The sequence below is a fragment of the Vulpes vulpes genome, chromosome 13 (assembly GCF_048418805.1).
Source record: "Vulpes vulpes isolate BD-2025 chromosome 13, VulVul3, whole genome shotgun sequence".
NCBI lineage: Eukaryota > Metazoa > Chordata > Mammalia > Carnivora > Canidae > Vulpes > Vulpes vulpes.
Window position 1 is genome coordinate 121,082,988 of NC_132792.1, and position 22,974 is coordinate 121,105,961.

Genomic DNA, 22,974 nt, shown 5'->3' on the forward strand with positions numbered 1-22,974 from the left:
TGCTCAGGTAGTAGATGAGATCCTTGCTTCCAAGTAATTGAGAGTTTGATGGACATTTCTTCCAATGAGGATGTTGAGACTTCCAACAGCCATAAACTAGAATGTGGGATCTGAGTTATCCTCTCAGTCTTCTTCTCCAGCCTTTCCTGTTTCTGCTCCCCAAAGCACCCCACAGCATGTTTTCTGGAAAGGCTCTAGCAGAAGCAAGTTGAAAGCAGGTGTTAGGGATGGAGACCAATGGGTGGCAGGGCAAGACAGAGAAAGAGCTTGGAGGAACTTTCACCTCCCGTAGATCCGTTGCTCTAATTAGCAAAACACTCCCTCAGTTCAGATGTTAGCAGCTTTCTTCCGCGAGATAACAGCTTCTCTTTCCCTGTCTCTCTCTCCCCTCTCCCTCCTGCCTTTCCCTTCATACATAGCTCCTCACAGGGAGCAGACATGAGCAAGAGTCTCCAGAGAATCAACCATGATACCCGGGGAACAAAACTCTCTGAACATTTCCTCATTTCTGCAGTCAGGGCTTTCTCCACAAAAATTGTAGGCAATCTGCATTGAAAGATGTTGAAAGATAATGGGGCCTTGGAAGGAGAGAATATCTGCTCTCCTAGGCTCTTTCCATGGTCATGTGTCTGCATGCAGAGGATGGAAAGGCTCAGAGCCGTTCGCTCACACTCCAGGAATCATGAAAACCCAGGCACCTGCTCCTGTCTCCCCAGAGAGAATTTGTTGCATTCCAGAACATTCCAGAGCAAACATCTTCCTGCTTGTCTATCTCTGGAAGACGTAGGGGCTGCTCTGCCAGCCATTCTATATGAGCACCGAGTTTCATCCCTCGAGTACCTGTTCTGGGGCACAGATGCACTCTACACATGCTCAGGGTATATCTGGTTCTGCCTGTGTCACCTCATGGGGAACCGGAGCATGGGGGAGCACTGTGAGCCTCTCTGTGCATACACATCAGCCTGATCCTTGATCCAGAAACATCATGTTCGTGTGCATAACACATCCATATGTCCTGCATACAGACCCACATGACTCTTATATGTGAATTTGTGTGTGTGCATGTATGTCTGTGTATATATATGTGTAAATGTGCAAGTAGGGGAACATTTCAAATCTTTTACGTTTCAGAGTTAACAGCCACACTCTAAAAAGCCCCTGCAGCTGGATCTCCCCACCTCACCTCTGCCCCTCATCACTGCGATCACCCTAGTTAAGAAGGGATTTTTAATGCCAGCAGAACAATTGGGTAATACACCAAGTTAGTATCAGTGCTGATGAGACACATGTGTCAGCCCCCTTGTTCCTCCCCTTGTCTCCTGTCCTGGGCACCCCGAGTCTGCTGCTCTCCAAGGCCATGCAGCACCACCTTTGTCACAGCCATGTGGCCACTATAGTAGTTCTTCACTGCCAAACTTTCCAGGATACTGTACTTAGAGCCAATAGAAGTGCTTTTATGATAGTGTTAAACTTTTCATTTTAAGATCTGAATTGGAACAGGAAATCTGGTACAATCTTTTAACAGAAACTTTCAAATTAAAAAAAAGAATAACTCAGGATTTTTTACTTGCCACTGACTCTTGCAAACAGTGGCACTCCTCCCAGTTCTTGTACCAGAGCAATGTAGGCAAGCATCTCCCTGGACCTTGTGCCTGCATCTATTGCTCACATGCTACCATTACCTCTTTTAAAGATCACAGTGGAAAATCCTCCAGGACTGAAAAGTAATTTACTTCAGACATTTGGATATAGTGGGAGTGGAGAGGTAACAGAAGAGATATTTGAAAAACCTGACTGTGGACCGTGGTGGAAAAAACTTCTATTCAGCCTGTGTTTTTTCAATGCTCTGATCAATGAAAGAAAAAATTATGGAATATTGGGCTGGAATATTGCTTATAAATTTAGTTCTTCAGACTTGGAGGTAAGTGTGATGTCTTCAAAATAAACAGTAACAAATGAATCACAGTATGATTCAAATTGCCTAGTGTCTGTCTACACAGACACTGAGTATTTTCATGGTAAGAGAGTGAACTCTGTGACCACATGACAAGGGCCAGTGTGGGCCTTGAAGGCAACTTTTCTGGAAACAGGTCACAGCCCCCACCTACAGATGTACAGCATTTACTCTGATGGGCAAGCTGGCGACCTCTCGGGCTCTTTGTTCCCTGGGCCAAAAAAGAAAAAAGCAGGATCAAGAAAGGGAGAGGAAGTGGGGGGAGGGTCGGGGACAGTGGGACAAGGGCAGGGTGCAGCCAGGGGAGAGCAGGCACGGGAACTGTTCCAGGGGGCTTTCTTTGAGGCCGACTAGTTGACCTGAGGTGAGGCTGTCAGGAACCTCTCTGCAAATGTGTCGGCAGTAAGAGCTTGCATTGACCCACGGGTGGGGGAAACACACAACTCACTGGTCTCGGTCTAGAGCCTTCTGTGGACTTTGCAGGGTATTGTCTTACTGCTGAAGGAAACGTGGTAACAGCTGCTTACATTTCCCCCAGGTCAGAGCAAATACCAACAAACTCTGAGCATAATCTTGATTCTGCCGCTGGGCATCTGCCCCTGAGACCCGCCCTGCACCTGCCCTACACCCCCTCTGGACAGGCACCTTCCACCTCTTCCACATCCTCAAGAGGCTGCTCGGCTTTCACAAGTGGCCTTTACACCTCTGCAAGCTGTCTTGCTATTTCCAGATACAGTGACCCTGGAAATGCAGGGAATAGGGGCACTGACCCCCTGTGTGGTTAAAATCTATATATATAGCTTCTGACTCCCCAAAGCTTTCCTGACAGCTGACTGCTGACTGGAAGCCTGACTGAGCAGTGGACACTCAATGAACACCTGTTCCGAATGTTGTGTGTATAATACACTGTTTCCTTATAATGAAGTCAGCTCCAGAAAAGAAAATGATATTGAGAAAATACATTTACAGGACTGTGAAAAACCCCACATATACAGGGACCCACATAACTCAAATGCATGGTTATTCACGGGTCAACTGTATTTTTAAAGAGAAAATATACGTGGCTGATTGAGAATTGTTGATTTTATGTTAAAACATCAAAGTGAGCTGCAAACACATTCTGAAATAATAAAAACAAGTGGATTTTTTAAAGGTTGCCATAAAGATGTTGGAGAATGCCCTGAGCACCCGGTCCAGTATTTCGTGGCCGACCCTGCGCTACCTGTTTGGGGAGGTGATTTACGGGGGCCGGGTGACTGACACCTGGGACCGGCGATGTTTGAACACCCTTCTCTACAAATACTGTAATCCTGACGTGCTGAGGGATGACTTCAGTTTCTCCAGTGATGAGGTAAGAACATGTATTTCCTTACACTACTTGGTTATCTAAATGTTGTTGCATTATTTAGAATCTGCCCTTAAAGAAACCATAATGCTCACTTCCAATGCTTTTATTAACTTCTAGCATTACAGAAATAACTTACCATTAATTTAGCAGTTGACATTTCATCTATCCATCTGCACTCTCAAGGCCAGAAGACCTGGACATGATTTCTGTCCCTTGGATTATTCTGATTTACATGTCCCTACGAAGAGACCCAAACAGAAGGCCCACAATGGCCATGAGTCCCCAGAAATGCGATCCTATGGGATTACCAGCTCCAGGCCTGAGACCCAGTCTTACTTCCCAGGAGCACTCAGAGGTCCCTGTGTCTGAGCACCTGGCTCTTGGTTCCGCCCTCTGCACCATCCTTCCAACTCTGTAAAAAGGGGCCCATGTCTATAGCTAAACCATTTCTTCAGCAGCTTCCTTTTTGCAGTTTTACAGCGGTCTGACAACCTCTTCATGTTTTACTGTCTCTATCCCTTTCAACCCAAGCAGATACATTTCATTTTTAAACTGAGTTTCTTGTGAATTGATTTGTAATGTTCTCCAATAAAACCACACCAGCATGTATCCCAGGGGCAGCTCAGTTGTGTGGTGGTGGTTCAGGGCTCCCCAGAGAGTGATGGGGCTGCAGGGCGTAAGGGCTTAACTGGGGCATGAAAAGCCACTCCCCAGCCTGCTCACAGGACTGTTGGCCCAAAGCCTCAACACCTGGGACCTTAGGGCTGCTGGAATGTCCTGTGCCCTGGTGGTAGCGCTGGGGGTGGCTCTTTGACCACCAGCTAGACATGAGGGATGTCAGAGAATTGGGGCTGTGCAACTGGTGACCCCCAGAGCAACTGAACCACCAGAGAGAAAAGAAGCTATAGTAGCATTTATGGCCTCATCCCCAGGGTCACACATTGTCCCCTCTGCTCCATGTTCTGTCAATAGAAGCCAACCGCAGGCAGCCTCCATTCAAGGAGAGAAGGCGTCTCCATGTTTCAAAGGGATGGTGTCAAAGAAGTGGTTGGACGTATTTTAAACCAGCAGAGTCATGTTCATTGTTAGCACTGAATAGGGTTTTGAAGGCACATTGTCTCCCAATTAGACAAAAGTCTGAGAGTCAGCCTTAGAAAGCAGTACTCAGAGCTAATCACAGGAAGATGCAGCTGGTAGACAGGAAGAAAGCTCTCCCGTGCCCATTAAGTAGCTTGTCAATTTCTTAAAATTTTATTATTTTAAAAGGAATTTTGTACCTTTTACCCATCTTCACCTATTTTGCCCATCCCCCACCTCCCAAGGGGTCAGAATGATTCTTAAGATCACTGTCACATTCCTTCTTTAGTTTTTACCCCAGTAAAATAGCTAAAGGCTTGATTGCTCCACTCTCTGTGGGTACAGCTCACAGAGGCAATAGATAGTCAGAATCAGCCTAGCTTTTAAAGTCTCTTTTCCCAACAAGGAAGTTATTGTGCATATCATACAACTTCACTTTACAAATACAGTCATCCCAGAGGTAGCTTTTGACATAAGAAATAAGAAGAGCCAGGCACCCCAGGTGGATCAGCGGTTTAGCACTGTCCTCGGCCCAGGGCCTGATCCTAGAAACCTGGGATTGAGTCCCACGTCAGGCTCCCTGCATGGGGCCTGCTTTTCTCTCTGCCTGTGTCTCTGCTTCTCTTTCTCCCTGTGTGTCTCATGAATAAATAAATGAAATCTTAAAAAAAAAAAAAAAAAAGAGCCTTCTGTATAACTTTTATGGGAAGTAGTATCTTCATACATTCCTGAAAATAGGTATCACTCTGGGAAAAAAAACTAACAAAGTGCTTAAATTTTCAGATACATCAGCCAGTGCCCAAATTTGGGAGCATAATGGACTGCATACACACTATCCAGTCCTTGCCTGACGACGACTCTCCTGAGCTCCTAGGACTGCACCCTGAGGCCATAAGAGGCTGCAGGGAGATCCAGGGCCAGAAATTCATCGACAGTCTCATTGCCATGCAACCAAGAAGTACCACTGCCAAACTCATGATCAGGTAAGAACTCAGCAGGAAAAGTTTTAGTTGGAAATTATTAAACATTCATATGAAAGAATTAAATATTAAAGGAATAAGTTAATAATTTGAAGAGATTTGATGCAGAATGTATGGACAAATAAGTCTAAAATATGGTGTAAAATATAAAATACAGTCTAAAAATACAGACTAAATTCTCCAAAGGACACAGACAAGCAGACACACAGGAGCACATGTGCACACACACACATAAATATAATTACGAAGTATGTAGTAGGTACTCAATAAATCTTTGTGCGGTGTGTGGCACTTTTAAACAGAATTTGTTTCAAGGTGAAATATCATATTTACTTCTATAGAACAGGGAAAGATCCCCATCACAGTAAGAGGACAGCATGGTCAAGAGGAGCTAGCTCTGCATTTAGAGGCCTGTGTTGCTCAGAGCTCTTATTTGAATGCTCTGTATCCAAGGTCACACTGTTTATCTGTCCATAGAGACAATGCCTGTCTCTACCCATCAAGGCCATTATGAGGTTCAAGTGGTCTCACAGATGTGACCCAAATTCTATAAGATAAGATTATGTTTGTCAAGGTCACTAGCTGGTGTGAGCCCTCAGTGGCATGATGGCCTTCCTAGCAAAGCATGTTCCTGCTATTTGGAAACACCCTCCAGGGTGCTCATTCAGAGCTGCTCAGGACACAGGCTTCACTTCTCTTCCTTCCTCATGGACTCTGGGTTCAAATCCCAGCTCTGCCACTTGACTTTGCAAACTTGGGGATGTCAGTTAAGTCTTTCGTCTTGGGTTCATTAAACAAATATGCTGGATCTTAAACTCTCTTATGTTTTAAATATATCAACTTAGCTGGTTTCAACCTAAAATCATAAATTTAAACCCATTTCTCAATTATTTGTTTTAAATTGGAGTCCCAAAGCAACCTTCAGGTTTTAAGAGCCCCAAATATCTTAAATATCACAAATATTACAATACCAACATGTACACATTCCTGAACACAAAACTATTGTCATTGTGACTTTGATTCTGTTAGCGTTATCTACACCAACTTCTACCTCTTCCCCTGTTGAGAGATGCTTAAAAAACAATAAGCAAATCAGCTAAAACAGAGATGGAAACCTCAATATGAATTGATGCTTGTTGGCAACCCTCAGAGGATACCTTGAACCCTGATTATAGTTGTCACTAAGATGGTAACAACTCCAAAACCCTGTGAGGTGACGGTCACATTGCCCCATCCTGGGTTCCAATGGCATGTGCCCTAACCGCCTGTGTACTCATAGACCAGGATTGACATTTTCTTTGCTCTGCAGGGTACTGGCATCACTAGCTCCACCTATGGCCCCCAATGTTCTCCCTCAGGCTCAGGCAGACCCCCCTCTAGACCACTACCCTGTGACCTCACCACAAGACCCCTCCTTCTATAAAAGCTGTGGGGTGAGGCTCGGATTTTGTGGAGAATATTTGCGTACTGTCAGGATCTTCCATCCACAGGTTCCTACCTGTAAGTAAGTTACCCCAAATAAAACTCTGTCACTGGGCTTCTCAGTCTGGAGGATACTTGACTGGCCCTCCTCCACCGTCTGACAGGCTCTTAATATACTCGTGTTATTTGTTCCACTTGCCTCTAAAACCTCTGAACCCATGGGAATCCTGTACTCTTATGGTCTTCCTGCCTTTTTGGACCACAAAATTCATATTAAATATCCAGTTGGATTCTCACTGTGGCTTTGGCTGACTCTTTGGTCATATCTTCCAAGATCATTCCACTGACATGAAATAAACACAGTTGAACTCCCATTTCCCTGAATGAGTGAATACATCCTATTTGCATATTAGAAGGGAAGCTACACACAGAAGGAGATGGTAATTAGAAATCTTCTAGTATATCCCCAGAATAGCAGGTTAAATTCCCTGCACATCCTACACTTCTAAATATTAATTCTGTACTTTTAGTCTCCAACAAATACATCAGTAAGAGATGAGATGATTGTTAAGGGGTTGCTTTTCATAAGCATATGTCCCTCCAGTCATTTCAAGAGGCTAAGATTATTGCACTTAGGCTGCCTTTACTCAAAACATTAGAAACTTTTCTGTGTGACAGGACTTAACAGATCTGTCCCATCCTATTTAATGACCTTGGTGGTAGCAAACATTTTCCCTTTGGAGATGTTTGATTATTGAAATGTTTTGATCTTGCAAAACATCAGAAGCCACCCTGGATGAATTCCTCCTGAGTAAATCCGATTTACACGTCAAAAGCTAAGGTTCCCCAGCTATTTCATGGGAGTGGTAAGCTGGCTCAGAAGCAGCGTGTTACATGCAGTTGCAGCCTCCAGACTACCGCTGAATTTATAGGACGACAGTCATCTGAGTGTGTGTCCCAGGGCATTGGTTGAAAGCCAGTCCCTGCCCGTACTTTGAGTAGCAGAGTGGGAATGCCAAAGTGCTGGGTCCCATTTCCTTCTCCTCCACTAATGGTAGGGAGCTGCAGTCACCACCCTGGGCCCTGGTTTCATTTTTTTTTTAATTTTTATTTATTTATGATAGTCACACACACACAGAGAGAGAGAGAGAGGGGCAGAGACACAGACAGAGGGAGAAGCAGGCTCCATGCACCGGGAGCCTGACGTGGGATTCGATCCCGGGTCTCTAGGATCGTGCCCTGGGCCAAAGGCAGGCGCCAAACTGCTGCGCCACCCAGGGATCCCGGGCCCTGGTTTCAAAGAGTTCCTCCAGCTTTAGCATCACAGCCCCATCCACACCTGTACCCACATGGCCACTCAGGATGCCACCAGATGAGCCAGTACACACCTGAAGTCCTGTGACCCTCCACAAGCGCATGCCAGTGGCCTGCCTACTCTTCAGTCCAGTGTTGGCACTTTGTGCAGACGCATTCAGAGGATGAATAGTTAAAAGGAAATCTTAATACTTCAAAAATATATACTTTCTTGTCAGTATCTGCCATGCATTGGACAGTTTTCTCCTCTGTATCTTCATCTCATAGTTCCATGGTTCCGTGAGGCTGTTTGCCTACAGATGCAGCTGATCAGAGGGCTCTCCCGGATTGAACAGACCTGTATCTCATTCTCCTCTTAATTTCTTCTGCAGTCGTGAGCAGAGTAACGATGAACTAGTAATGGAAATTTTATCTGACATGCTAAAGCGGCTGCCAGTGTCTGTGGAGAAAGAAGAGTATGCTGGAACTCCCAGCACCTTGAAATGCATCATGTCCAGCCCCATTTGGGAATCTCTTTATAAGAGTATCCAAGGTAAGCACAGACGTGAGCTGCATCCTCGGGGAAGGACTCGGCCACCAAGGGAATGGGAGAGTGGATTTCCCCCCAAAGGTGCCACAGAAGTAAAAAGCCTGAGGGAGCACCACCCACTTGTCTTGTCTCTCCAAGCAGAAAAGAAAACAATGCTGTGGCTCTACTTCTGTTGAGGCTGGGGTGAGGAGGGTGAGGAGGGTCGTGGCCCCAAGACTAAAAGGGAGGAAATGATCCTTATCACAGAGCAGCCAGGAGCAGCTCTGCAGGCAGTGGGGCTCAGATCCTGAGAACTCAGGGCAGGGGATGGGCCCACAGGAGACAGAGCAGCCCGGCTCTGCAGGCCAAAGGGTGGGGCGGTGGCAACTGGCCAATTAAATTTTCAATATCCATATTGTAACCCTCTAAAGAAAGTTCATCTGAGAACTGAATGTTGAGCACTAGTCTATGCAGTCAGTGCTATTGCTGAGTCTGGACTAGGTCGGCAAGCTGGGACTGCAGCCACATCCAGCTGCCATTCGTTTCTGTACAGCCTGAAGGCTAAAATGGTTTTTACGTTTTTTTAATGGTTGATAAAAAATGGTAAAATATTTTAGGCACATAAGTATTATATGAAATTCATATTTGAGTGCTCACAAATAAAACTTGATTGGCACGCAGCCATGCTCATTCATATTTGTATGTTGGCACCTGTGTTCATGCTCCAGAAGCAATGCGGGTGGGATAGCCACAGAGGCTGCAAAAGTTACTGACTTTTTTTGTGGGAAATGCATTTCAATCCCTGGTCTGGAGGTTCCTTTAATTTCCAGAGCCTATATTCCTTCATGTAAAGCCTCCTCTTATCTGAAAACTATACATAATTTTCTCTGTCTAAATCTAGGCTATGATCCCCTTATCCACTGCGTCTTGCTAACCTTTCTAAGCCAAGAAATTGAACGATTTGATAAATTGTTATTTATTGTGCATACATCTCTGAAAGGCCTTCAACTTGCAATCAAAGGGGAGATCATTCTCACCCAGGAACTGGAGGAAATCTACGGTTCTTTCCTTAATACTCGAGTACCTATGCTGTGGCAGGTAAGCCACTGCCTTCGGGCTCCCTGGCCCCCAGCTGTAGTGGAACATCCTGTCACCGCTGGAGCATGCTGACCTACTTGCTCTGGGAGGGCAGCTTGGCAACTCTGCTTAGACAAATTTAAGATGTATTGTTAAATTTTATGTCTCAGAAAATTATGTCTTTTTAAAGATAAAACCTGTATACTTATGTGTGCAGGTATGTGGTTATAGAACATATACATGCTTCAGATTCAAGGCACACAAGCAAATGTTTCGGAAGAAAATGTAAGACAACCGCTGTTAGGAGTTGTTTGTGCACAAGGGAGACTTGCGTGTCCTGTGGGTAGGGCAGGAAGCTCAAACTTCACATTTTATATATCACTATATCTTAATGTATTGTCTTGATTTTTTTTTACCATGTTCATGTCTTTTTATTTTTATTCCCGTATAATTGACATACAGTGTTAGATTAGCTTCGGGTGTACACAATAGTGATTCAACAATTTTATACATCACTCAGGGCTCATCATGACAGGTGCACTCCTTCATCCGCATCACCTGTTTCCCCTATCCCCCCATTCCCCCCCTGCTGACCAGCAGCATGCTCATCAGAGTTAAGAGTCTATTCTTGATTTGTCTCTTTTTGTTTTGTTTTGTTTCTTAAATTCCACATATGAGCAAAACCATATGGTAATTGTCCTTCTGTGACCTATTTCACTTAGCATAATACTCTCTAGTTCCCTCCGTGTTGTTGCAAATGGCAAGATTTCAACCTCTTTTATGGCTGAGTAATATTCCATTGTGTATATATGCTACATCTTCTTTATCCATTTATCTATCAAAGGACTCTTGAGTTATTAGTTTTATTGGTCTTGGTTATTATAAATAATGCTACAATAAACATAGGTGCATATATCTTTTTGAATTAGTGTTTTTGTATTTTGGGGGTAAATATCCATGAGTGAATTAATGGAAATGCAGTAATTCTACTTTTAATGTTTTGAGGAACCTCCATACTGTTTTCCACAGTGGCTGCGTCAGTTTGCATTCCCACCAACAGTGTAAAAGGGTTCCTTTTTCTCCACATTCTGTCCAACACGTGTTATTTCTTGTGTTTTTAATTTTAACCATTGTGACAGGTGTGATGTGCTGTCTCACTGTGGCTTTGATTTGCATCTCCCTGATGATAAGTGATGTTGAGCACCTTTTCTTGTGTTTGTTGGCCATCTGCATGTCTTCTTTTTTCCAACAGATTTATTTAAGAGAGAGAGAGCACACAAACAGGGAGAGGGGGAAACAGAGAGAGAGAGTGAGAGAGAGAGGAAGAGAGAATCTCAAGCAGGCTCCCTGCTAAGTACAGAGCCCAACACGGGGCTTGATCCTACTATCTGACCTGAAATCAAGAGTCAGACGCTCAACCAACAGAGCCACCTAGATGCCCCCTGCATGTCTTTGTAGAAATGTCTGTTTGTGTCTTCTGCCCATTTTTTAATTGAATTAATTTTGGTGTTGAGTTGTACCAGTTCTTAAAATGTTTTGGATGCTAACCCTTTATCAAGTATGTCATTTGAAAATGTCTTCTCCCATTCCATAGGTTGCCATTTAGTTTTGTTGATTGTTTCCTTCACTATACAGAAGCTTTTTATTTTGATGAAGTTCCAACACTTTATTTTTGCTTTCGTCTCCCTCTTCTCAGGAGACATATCTAGAAAAACACTGCTATAGCTAATGTCAGAGATATTACTGTCTGTGCTCTCTTCTAGTAGTTTTATGGTTTCAAATCTCACATGTAGGTCTTTAATCCACTTTGAGATTGTGTATGGTGTAAGAAGATGGTCCAGACTCACTTTTCTGCATGTTGCTCTCAAGTTTTCCCAACACCATCTGTTGAGAAGACTGTCTCACATTGTATATTCTTTCCTCCTTTGTTGAAAACTAATTGACCATTAGCTATGACTTTATTTGTGGGTTCTCCATTCTGATCCATTGATCTATGTCTCTGTTTTTGTGCCAGTATCATACAATTTTGATTCCCACAGCTTTGTTGTATATCTTGAAATCTGGGATTGTGATACCTATGCTTTTGTTCTTTCTCAAGATTGCTTGGCTATTTGGATTCCATACAAATTTTAGGATTGTTTGTTGTAGTCCTATGAAAAATACTGTTGGTATTTTAATAGGAATTGCATTAAATCTGTAGATTCCTTGGGGTAGTATAGACATTTTAACAATATTTGTTCTCCCAATCCATGAGCATGGAATATCTTTCCATTTGTTTGTGTCATCTTCGAATTTCTTTCATCAGTGTTTTGTAGTTTTCAGACTACAAGTCTTTCACATCTTTGGTTAGGTTTATTCCTAGATATTTTACTATTTTTGCTGCAATTGTAAATGGGGCTTCTGCTTCATAATTGGTGTATAGAAATGCAATGGATTTCTTTGTTGATTTTGTATCCTGTAACTTTACTGAAATTATCAGTTCAAGCAATTCTTTTGGTGGAATCTTCAGAGTGTTCTATATATAGCACCATGTCATCTGCAAATATTAAAGTTTTGCTTCTTCCTTGCCAATTTGAATACTGTTTATTTCTTGTCTGATTGCTGTGGCCAGGGCTTCCAGTACTATGTTAAATAAAAATGATGAGAGTGGACCCCCTTGTCTTGTTCCTGATCTTAGGGGAAAAGCTTTCAGGTTTTCCCCATTGAGCATGAGGCTAGCTGTGGGTTATTCATATATGGCCTTTATTATGTTGAGGTATGTTCACTCTTAACCTACTTGGTTCAAGGATTTTTTTTAAATCACAAATGGATGTTGTACTTTGTCAAATGTTTTTTCTGCATCTATTGAAAGGATTATATGGCTTCTATCCTTTCTTTTATTGATGTGGTATATCACGTTGATTGATTTGTGAATATTGAACCACCCTTGCAGCCTGGGAATAAATCCCACTCAATCATGGTGAATAATTTTTTAATGTATTGTTGGATTCAGTTTGCTAGTATTTTGTTAAGGACTTTTGCATCTATGTTAATCATGGATATTGGCCTGTAGTTGTTTTTTTGGTTGGGGAGAGGGGTTTTTATCTTGTCTTGGTATCAAGGTAATGCTGCCCCCAGAATGAGTTTGGAAGCTTTTCCTTCTTGTATTTTTTGGAATAGTTTGAGAAGAATAGGTATTAACTCTTCATTAAATGTTTGGTAGATTTCCCCTGAGAAGCTGTTGGGTCCTGGACTTTTGTTTGTTGGGAATTTTTTAATTTAATTACCAGCAACTAAATTGAATCAGAAATCAGTTGAAATTTTCTATTCTTTTTGATTCAGTCTTGGGAGGTTCTATGTTTCTAGGAATTTATCCATCTCTTCTAGGTTGTCCAATGTATTGGCATATAATTTTACATAATATTCTCTCATAATCCTTTGTAATTTTGTGGTACCAGTTATTATTTCTTCTCTTTTGTTGATTTGATTACTTGAGTTCTCTCTCTGTCTCTCCTTTTTTTTTTTTTTTTTTTTTTTTTTTTTTTAAGAGTCTGGGCTAGTTTAATCAATATTGTTGATCTTTACAAAACCATCTCCTGGTTTCATCGGTCTGTTCTATTGTTTTTGTAATCTCTCATTCATTTATTTCTGCTCTAATCTTTATTATTTCCTTCCTTCTACTGGTTTTGAGTTTTATTTGTTCTTCTTTTTCCTGCACCTTTTAGGTGTAGGGTTAAGGTTGTTTGAGATTTTTCTTACTTCCTGAGGTAGCCTGTGTTGCTATAAACTTCCCCCTTAGAACAGCTTTTGCTGTGTCCCAAAAACTTGGCACTGTTACATTTTCATTTTAATTTGTCTCCATGTATTTGTTTATTTCTTCTTTGACTTCTCAGTTGACTCATTCATATTTTAGTAGCATGTATTTAATCTTCATATATTTGTGTTCTTCCCAGATTTTTTCTTGTTAATATGTAGTTTCATAGCACTGTGGTCAGAAAAGACACAGTCAGACTGAATACAGATTCAGTCTTTGAATTTGTTGAGACCTGTTTTGTGGCCTAATATGTGATCTACTCTGAAGAATATTCCATGTCCACTTGAAAACAATGTTTATTCTGCTGTTTAAGAATGGAATGTTGTGAATATATCTGTTAGATCATCTGGTCCAGTGTGTCCTTCAAAGCCACTGTTTCTTTATTGATTTTCTGTTTGGATGATCTGCCCACCGATGTAAGTGGGTGTTAAAGTCCCCTAATACTATTGTATTATCTATTTCTTCCTTCATGTTTGTTATTAGCTGCTTTATGCATGTGGATGTTCCCATGTTGAGTGCATAGATATTTAGTTATTATATCTTCTTATAGGATTGTCCTCTTTATGAATATATAGTGTCCTTCTTTGTCTCATTACAGTCTTTGTCTTAAGGTCTGTGTCATTAGATATAAGAATTGTTACCCTGGCTTTCTTTTCCATTCCATTTGTATGATAAATGTTTTCGTGTCCCTTCATTTTCAATCTGCAGGTGTCTTTAGGTGTGAAAGAGTCTCTTATAGGCAGCATATAGATGGGTATTGCTTTTTTATCCATTCCATAACCCCAAGTCTTTTCTTTTTTAATATTTTATTGATTTATTCATGAGAGACACAGAGAGAGAGGCAGAGACACAGGCAGAGGGAGGAGAAGCAGGCCCCATGCAGGGAGCCTGATGTGCAACTGGATCTTGGGACTCCAGGATCACGCCCTGAGCCAAAGGCAGACACTCAATCCCTGAGCCACCAAGGGCTTTTATGGTTTTATGGTTGTTTCTGTAATTCTTCTCTGTTCCTTTCTTCTCTTGCTCTCTTCTCTCAATTTGTTGGTTTTCTTTATTGATATACTTGGATTTCTTTCTCTTTGTTTTTTGCACATCTATTACCAGTCATTTGTGGGGTTTGTTTTTATAATTAAAGAGCAAGGGGGAGGGGCAGAGGGAGAGATAGAATCTTAAGTAGACTCTACCCCCAGTGCAGAGCCAGACATGGGGCTCGAATTCACAACCCCAAGATCATGACCTGAGCTGAAATCAAGAGTCACGTGCTTAACTGACTGAGCCACCCATGTGCCCCTCTGTTAGCAGTTTTTTATTTGTGGTTGCCATTCAGTTTGTATATAACATCTTATGTGTATGGCAATCTATATTAAGTCTATATTAAGTTGATGGTGTCTTAATTTTGAGCCTGTTCTAAAATCACTAAATTTTTACTTCTCTTCATGACTTATGTATATGGCAACATATAAGAGGATCTTATTTTGTAAATCCCTTGACAGATTTTTACATGTATACCTATTTTTACTTCTTTTGTGTTTCCTGCTTTTCTTGCTCTTGCTTATGGTCTTTCCTTTACACTCAGAGTCCCCTTTGTCACTTCTGGTAGGGCTGGTTTAGTGGTCATGAATTCGTTTCATTTTTGTTTGGAGAATGTTTTTCTTTGTCCTATCCTGAATGATAGCCTTTCTGGAAAGAGTTCTTGGCTACAGATTTTTGCTTTTAGCACTTCTCAGGCCAGAAGGGAGCAAAAGGAGGTAATCAAAGTTTCTCCTGAAAAATCCACTGATAGCTTTATGGGGTTTCCCTTGTATGTAACTGCTTACTTCTCTCTTTAGCACTACTTTTGGCCATCTTATTCACTCTGTGTCTTGGTGCAGACCTCTTTGGGTTGGTTTTGTTGGGGGCTCTCTGTGTCTCTAGGATCTGGATTTCTCTTTCCTTCCCCAGATTCAGGAAGTTTTCAATTATTATTTCTTCAAATATATTTTCTGCCCCCCTTTTCTCTCTCTTCTCTTTCTGGGATTCCTATAATGCAACTGTTGTGCTTGACAACGTCTCTGAGTTCCCTGAATCTATTCTTTTACTTTTTCTCTCTTTCTCTCTCCCTTACTCAGCTTGGTTGCTTTCCATTACTCTATCCTCCGAGTTGCTGATCCATTCTTCTGCTTCCCCTACTCTATTCATTCCATCTAGTGTATTTTTTTATTTCATTTATTGAGTTCTTCATCTCTGATTGGTTCTTCTTTTTTTAAGATTTATTTATTTATTTATGATAGACATAGAGAGAGAAAGAGAGGCAGAGACACAGGAGGAGGGAGAAGCAGGCTCCATGCTGGGAGCCTGATGTGGGACTCGATCCCAGGTCTCCAGGATTGCACCCTGGGCCAAAAGCAGGTGCTAAACCACTGAGCCACCCGGGGATCCCCTGATTGGTTCTTCTTATGTTTTCCATCTTTGTGGAGGGTCTCACTGAGTTCTCCACCCTTTTCTCAAGTCTAGTATCTGTGTGACCATTACTTTATATTCTCTATCAGGCATGTTACTTCTCTCCATTTCCCTTAGATCTCTTACTGTGATTTTATCCTTTTCTTTCATTTGGAATATATTCCTTTCTCCTCATTTTGTCTACTCTATGTGTCTGTTTCTATGTGTTAGAAAAGCCAGCTATGTCTCCTGCTCTTGAAAGTAGTGGCCTGATAAAGAAGAGGTCTTGTCATGCCCTGCACTGCAGTGTCACCTGTTCACCAGAATCTAGCACTCCTGAGGTGTCTCCTGTGTGTGATGCATGCACCTTGTTGTGGCTGTGCCATGTTTGCCTGCAGTCAGCTCTCTGCCTGTTGTGGGCAGGGTCTGGTCCCTGTGGTGTTAGTGGGCCAGTCTGGGACCACCTTGGGCTTGAGCTGAGTCAGACCAGGTATTTACCAGAGATGAAGTAGCACCAAACTGCAGGGCACTCTCCCAGTGTTGTCCCCTGGAAGCTTTTGTTGGTGGGTGGAGTGGGGACCTACACTCCCATGTTCATTGCCGCCCAGATATGGAAACAGCTTAAGTGTCTTTTGAATGACTGGAAAAAGAAAAAAAATGGTATATACACATAATCATATTTATTCAGCCATAAAAAGGGAAGGAAATCCTGCCATTTGCAACACCATAGGTGAAACTGCAGGGTCTATGCCAAGTGAAATAAGCCAGACAGAGGAAGCTAAATGATGGATCACTTCTGTGTGGAATCTAAAACAAGAAAGCCAGTTTTGTGAAGACAGAGAACAGGATGGGGTGGGCTAGGGGTGGGTGAGGGGAGGCAGAGGTGGTGGTGTTCAGGGGCATGTATTTTTAGAAGAATCAGTTGAAAGGAGCAGGGGGACAGCATGATGACCACAGATGATAATGCAATGCCATGCACTTGGACGCTGCTGCAAGTAGATGAGCATCTTCACCATCACGCAAACAAGAGTAACCATGTTAACTGTGGTATGTATGACCACGTTCGTTATCTTCACCTTGGTAATCACTCTACAGTGTTTATCAATCATCACATAGTATACTTTCAACATATACAATTATATTTGCCAATTATTTGTTAATTTTAAAACGCTCTGTGTTGTGGGGGAGGAGAGAGGCCCTCAGCCCTCACTCTGTGACCTCCTTTTATCGTCCAGTTTCCTGACAACTTTACCAGCAACTGCCCCCTCTTCCCACTGACTCTGAACTTATCACCTTTGGCACTGTCTACTTTTCCTGTTCATGATTCCACACCCCTCCCCACCCCCACCCCCTGCCCCTGTCCTGCTTTGCACCTGTTCTCTGCAGGTCACCTCTGCCCTCTCTTGCCCTGGCTTCCATGACCACTTTCTATCCTAATCTCTGGTTCTCCTCATTGGCTCCTCTGCTCTTTCCTCCCCTTTGGGTTGGTGTTGTCTAGACCAGCCATCGTCTCTTCCTACTTTTCCTAGATCTAATCCAGGGCTGTTCTTTCCACTTCGTCTAGACAATCCTTAATCTGCTTTCTGCCTCTATGGATTTGCCTGCTCTGGACATTTCCCATGAATATAATCCTATAATGTGTGGTCTCCTGTGGCTGCCGCCACTGACTCAGCATCCTGTTATCCCAGGCTAATCCATGCTGTAGTGTGTGCCGGTACTTCGGTCCTTTTGACAGCTGAATAACATTCCGCTGTATTCATGTGTTTGTGTATATCCATGCCTGTGGACCTACCATATTCTGTTTGTCCATTCATCGGGAATGTTGGCATTGTCTCTATCTTCTGGCTATTAGGAGTAATACTACTATGAACATTCATAGAAAGTTTTATGTGGCAATGTTGTCATTTCTCTTGGGTATATACCTAGGAGTGGAATTGTGAGGTTCAATGGTAGTGCTGTGTAACTTTTTGAGGAACTTACAGACTATTCTCCAAAGTGGCCACACCATTTTACATTCCCAGGAGCAGTATACAGGGATTCCAATTTCTCCATATCCTTGCAATGTTTGTTATTATCTGCCTTTTTTGATTCTACTCATCCTGGTAGATGTGAAGTTGTATCTCATTGTGGTTTTGATATGTATTTTCCTGATGACAAATGATGTTATGCATCCTTTAATGTGTCTATATAGGTTTTTAATCTGGTGTGGGTTTCAGGGTTTGAGGGAGGGCTAATATAAAATGAGAATTTAACTTCTGGAGCAATAGTTTTATTTTCAACATTGTATTACCTTTTCAACAATCCTTGTTCATTTCCTACTCCATGCTGCAAGAACTTCATGGCTGATTTTATTCTTGTTCTAATAATTTTTGTGTTTCTAAAATTTGGTTTTCTGCTTAAGGCAAAGGCCCAGGAATCATTTCATCTTTTATTTTTAATTTTTAGTTTATGAGTGTCATTCAATTTTTTTCTGTCTACAAAGAGCAATATATTCTCATTGTAGAAGTGTGAAAATATAGAAAGGATAAGGCAGAAATAGAAATCACTTAAGAAAAAAAAAAAAAAAAAAAGAAAAAAAAAAGAAAAAAAAATAAAAAAAAAAAAAAAAAGAAATCACTTAAGGTGTCTGGGTGGCTCAGTCAGTCAGGTCATAATCCCAGGGTCTTGAGATTGATCCCTGTGTCAGGATCCCTGCTCAGGGGGAAGTCTGCTTCTCCCTCTCCCTCTGCAGTTCCCCTGTTTGTGCTGTCAAATAAATAAATAAAATCTTTAAAAAAAAAAAAACACTCATGATTCTATCACCCAGGGAAAATTTGTTATTTTTCTATGTTTTCTTCCAATTCTCTCTCTCCACATATATACGCATATATAGTTGATTTTCCTTATTTGCAGTAGTTAAGTGGCCATGAACACTGCACTAGTGAACACTGAACTATTGCTTCTGATCACATTTTTGTCACCCAATCAATAAATAATCTTGTTTTATGTATGTTTGCGTAAAGACATCTATGTAGTATTGAATCATTAATGTCTCATGGCCCACAGCAGTATAATTCATGAGTGAGCAAAGCTTATCTAACATGTGTATTTTCTGCATGAAGTACATCACAGCCTTCTTCTGTGCAGGAACACCAGGTAGAGTTTTAGCACTATGCTTGGAGCCATTTTAAACAGTAAAATCACCAACAAAAAGCAAAAAAAAATATGAAAACTGTAGCACTAAATAGATCATGGAAAGAAAAAACAAGAAGCAGAATATCACCTTTTTGGTCTCAGTTGGGAATGTGCTGGTAGGGGACTGAAATTTTTTGCCACTCTACATATGTGTGTAAATGACTACCAAAGCACCAGTGGTACAATTTTGGAGTTAGAAATATTTTTAGGGGCACCTGAGTGGCTCAGTCAGTTGAGCATCAGATTCATGATTTCGGCTCAGGTCATGATCTCATTGGTTGTGAGATCGAGTCCCATGATAGGCATTGTGCTCAGCAAAGAATCAGCCTGAGGTTCTCTCTCTCTGTCCCTCCCCACACTGGTGCTCTCTCCCCATAAAATAAATAAATTCTTTAAAAAAATATTTTTTACGAAGCAGTCAAGTTTGCAAAGATGTAATTCATGAATAATGAGGACTGGCTTGGCAAGGGTTTCTGAGGATGTGCAGACAGTCCATGGGAGGGAGGAGTGCGGTGGGGCAGAGAGGGAAGAGGAGTGGACCCCCAGGTATGGGGGACCCATAGAGCAAAGACAAATCCCCAGATCATTTAGCTTTGAAAATCAGAAGGGCCTAACTTTGCCAGGTCTTAAAATCAGTGGGCTTAACACCTGTGACTTTAAAAATCAGTGGGGGAGACAGGAAATTGAGTCCCTGCCCTTAAAGAAACAGAACAAAAAATAGCCTATGGAGATAATTGCACAGAAGCGTTTTGAAGAACAGTTGAAGCATATGGGAGAGAGATTAGTTTACTAATCACAGAGCCTCTCCTGGAGGTCCTGGGAGACCCCTCCAGGAACAAAGGAGCTGGCACCATCTCCCTCCATGAGTCGGCAGACAACCATGGGAACCAGCACGGCTCCATCACTCACCACCTAGGATGCATAAGTGCACCCTGCTCCTATACTCGTCTTCACATACATCCCCTCCAGCCAGTCCTCCACTGCAGCCCCCACCTGCCCCCGACAGCAGACCTTGCGGACATTGCTAACACTGCGTACCCCACACCCTGGCTCTTCTGCAGACCTGCCAGCTCCAACATGCCCTTGGCAAGGGTCCATCCAAAGCTGTGCCACCACCCTGGCAGTGTGAGAATAGCTGGGATAGGGGCCTGCCCCACTCCAAAGTGAGTCCCGCCCCAGGGAAAGGGGAAGATGACCACACGCCAGTCTGACTGTGGCCCTAGCAGTGGGCTGGGGGCAGGCAGCTTCAAAACACTGATTCTAGTTCCTTTGAGTGTGTGTGTGTGTGTGTACATATATGTGTATATATACATATATGTGTATATATGTACATACATACATGTGTATATATACATATGTAAATATGTATATATACATGCATACACACACACATATATCAGAATGGGACTGCTGAGTCATGTGGTAGTTCAATTTTTTTTGGTAGTTCAATTTTTAATTTCTGAGAAATTCCATACAGTTTTCCATAATGATTGAATCATTTTAGGGGCACCTGGGTGCCTCAGTTACTTAAGCATCTGACTCTTGGTTTCAACTCAGGTCATGATTTCAACGTCAGGAGATGAAGCCCCATGTCAGGCTCCACACTCAACATGAACTTTGCTTGAGATTCTTTCCCTCTCCCTTTCCACCCCTCTCCCCACTCAAGCAGGCGTGCTTGCTCTCTCTCTAAAATAAAATAAATGACTGAACCATTTTAAATTCCCACCAACAATGTATAAGGGTTTCCCTTTTCCACATTCTCATCAATATTTGTCATCACCTGTCTTTTTGATGATGACCATCCTAACAGATATAGGGTGCTATCTCCTTGTGGTTTGGTTTACATTTCCCTGGTAACTAGTGATGTGGAGCACCTTTTCATGTACCTGTTGGCAATTTGTATATCTTCCTTAGGAAAATGGCTCTTCAGGCCCTTTTGGCCATTTTTTTAAATTGAATTGGTTTTTTGCTTGTTTGTTTTTGTTTGTTTGTTTGTTTTTTGCTATTGAGTTTGGATGAGTGCTTTGTATATTTTGGATTTAACCCCTTGTCAAATATATGGCTTGTGAATATTTTCTCTGATTCTATAAGTTGCTTTTCCAATTTATTGATTGTTTCCTTTGCTGTGAAGAAGGAGTATAGACCCCCTTGCTTATTTTAGCTTTTGTTGCCTGTGCTCTGGTGTCTTATCCAATAAATCATTGACAAGACCAATGTCAAGGATCTTTTTCCATATATTTTCTTCTATAAGTTTTACGGTTTCAGATTTCATATTTAAGTGTTTGATCCATTTCTACTTTTTGAATGGTGTAAGATAGGGATCTTATGTCCTTGTTTTGCATGTGGATAACCAGTTTTCTCAGCTTCATTTGTTGAAGACTGTTCTTACCCCAGTTTGTGTTCTTTGCACCCTTGTCAAAAATTAGTTGACCATACATCACTGAATTTGTCTGGGCTCTCTATTCTGTTCTGATCTATGTGCCTATTTTTATGCCAGTGCCATGCTGTTTTTAGCACAACTTTGTAATAGAACTCAAAATCAAGAAGTGTGATGCCTGCAGCTTGGGTCTTCTTTTTTAGAAGTGCTTTGGATATGTAGTGTGTTTTGTAGTTCCATACAAATTTTAGGAAACTTTGTTTCTGAGAAAAATGCCATGGGAATTTTGATCAGGATTGTATTGAATCTGTAGACACTTAGGATAGTATAGACATGTTCACAATATTCTTCCAATCCTAGAAGACAAGAAATATTTCCATTTGTGACTTTCTCAACGTCTTTCATCAATTTTGTACAGTTTTTAATCTTTTACCTCCTTGTTTAAATTTCGCCCTAAGTATTTTGTTATTTTTGATGCTATTATAGATAGGATTGCTTTCTTAATTTCTCTTTCAGATGGTTTGTTGTTAATATGTGGAAATGTAATTAATTTCTCTATGTTGATTTTATATCCTGCAACTTTACTGATTTTGTTTATTCTAACAGTCTTTGGGGGTCTTTAGGGTTTTCTATATATAAGATGATGTCATCTGCAGAGACCATTTTACTCCTTCCTTCCGAATTTGTATGCTTTTTGTTTCTTTTTCTTGCCCAATTGCTATGGCTAGGACTTTCTATACTATGTTGAATAGAAATGGTGAGAGTGGGCTTCTTGTCTTGTTCCTGATCCTAGAGGAAAGGCTTTTAACCTTTGACCATTCAGTATGATGCTAGCTATGGGCTTGTCATCTGTAGCCTTTATTATGCTGAGGAACATTCCTTCTATGCCTAATTTGAGGAGCCGATGCTCCACCACTGAGCAGATGCTCAACCACTGAGCCACCCAGACACCCCTCCTTCATTCTGTTTATGTGGTGTGTCACATTTATTGATTCCCGTATGTCGAGCCATCCTTGCATCCTGGGGTGAATCCCAGTTGATCAGGGTTTATGATCCTTCTAATGTGTTCCTGAATTCAGTTTGCTAGTATTTTGTTCAGAATAAAACAAGTAGGATTGAGTGTTGGATGGTTGTGTATTTAGGATAGAAGGGCATGTCAATAAACAGGGTGAAGAATGGAAAGCTGAAGCTACTGAAGAGAGGCAAACTCCAGAAAGGCTTTGCAGAGCATGGCAGGTCTGCTTGACTCAGAACTAGAAGGACAGGTGATTCAACAGTAGGCAGTAGATGGGTTTGTCGGATTTGGTATAGGGAAAGGCTGGGGAGTTGAAATTGCTCACATTTAACTGCTTGTGAAGTTAAGCTGCCCAGAGAAGGGGAAAGGAGCAGACCAAAGGACTTGAAGAGAGTGATAAAAAGCCTTCAGCCAGGTTGGAAATGTCAGGTGTTTTGTCCAAAACACAGTTAAGATAATGCTTCTTTTCCTGGGTATTAGTTTTCATATTTCTCATGTGCTCTCAGCTAAAAAATGG

General features: G+C 41.8%; 1 protein-coding gene across 1 annotated transcript in view; it reads left to right on the forward strand.

The window, feature by feature from the left end:
- DNAH14 (dynein axonemal heavy chain 14) overlaps positions 1-22,974 on the forward strand; it is a 317,326-nt gene that overhangs the window by 286,083 nt on the left and 8,269 nt on the right. The window contains 5 exon segments of the mRNA XM_072733718.1: positions 1,694-1,921; positions 3,108-3,305; positions 5,163-5,362; positions 8,467-8,627; positions 9,505-9,701. Coding sequence (XP_072589819.1) covers positions 1,694-1,921; positions 3,108-3,305; positions 5,163-5,362; positions 8,467-8,627; positions 9,505-9,701 — 984 coding nt within the window.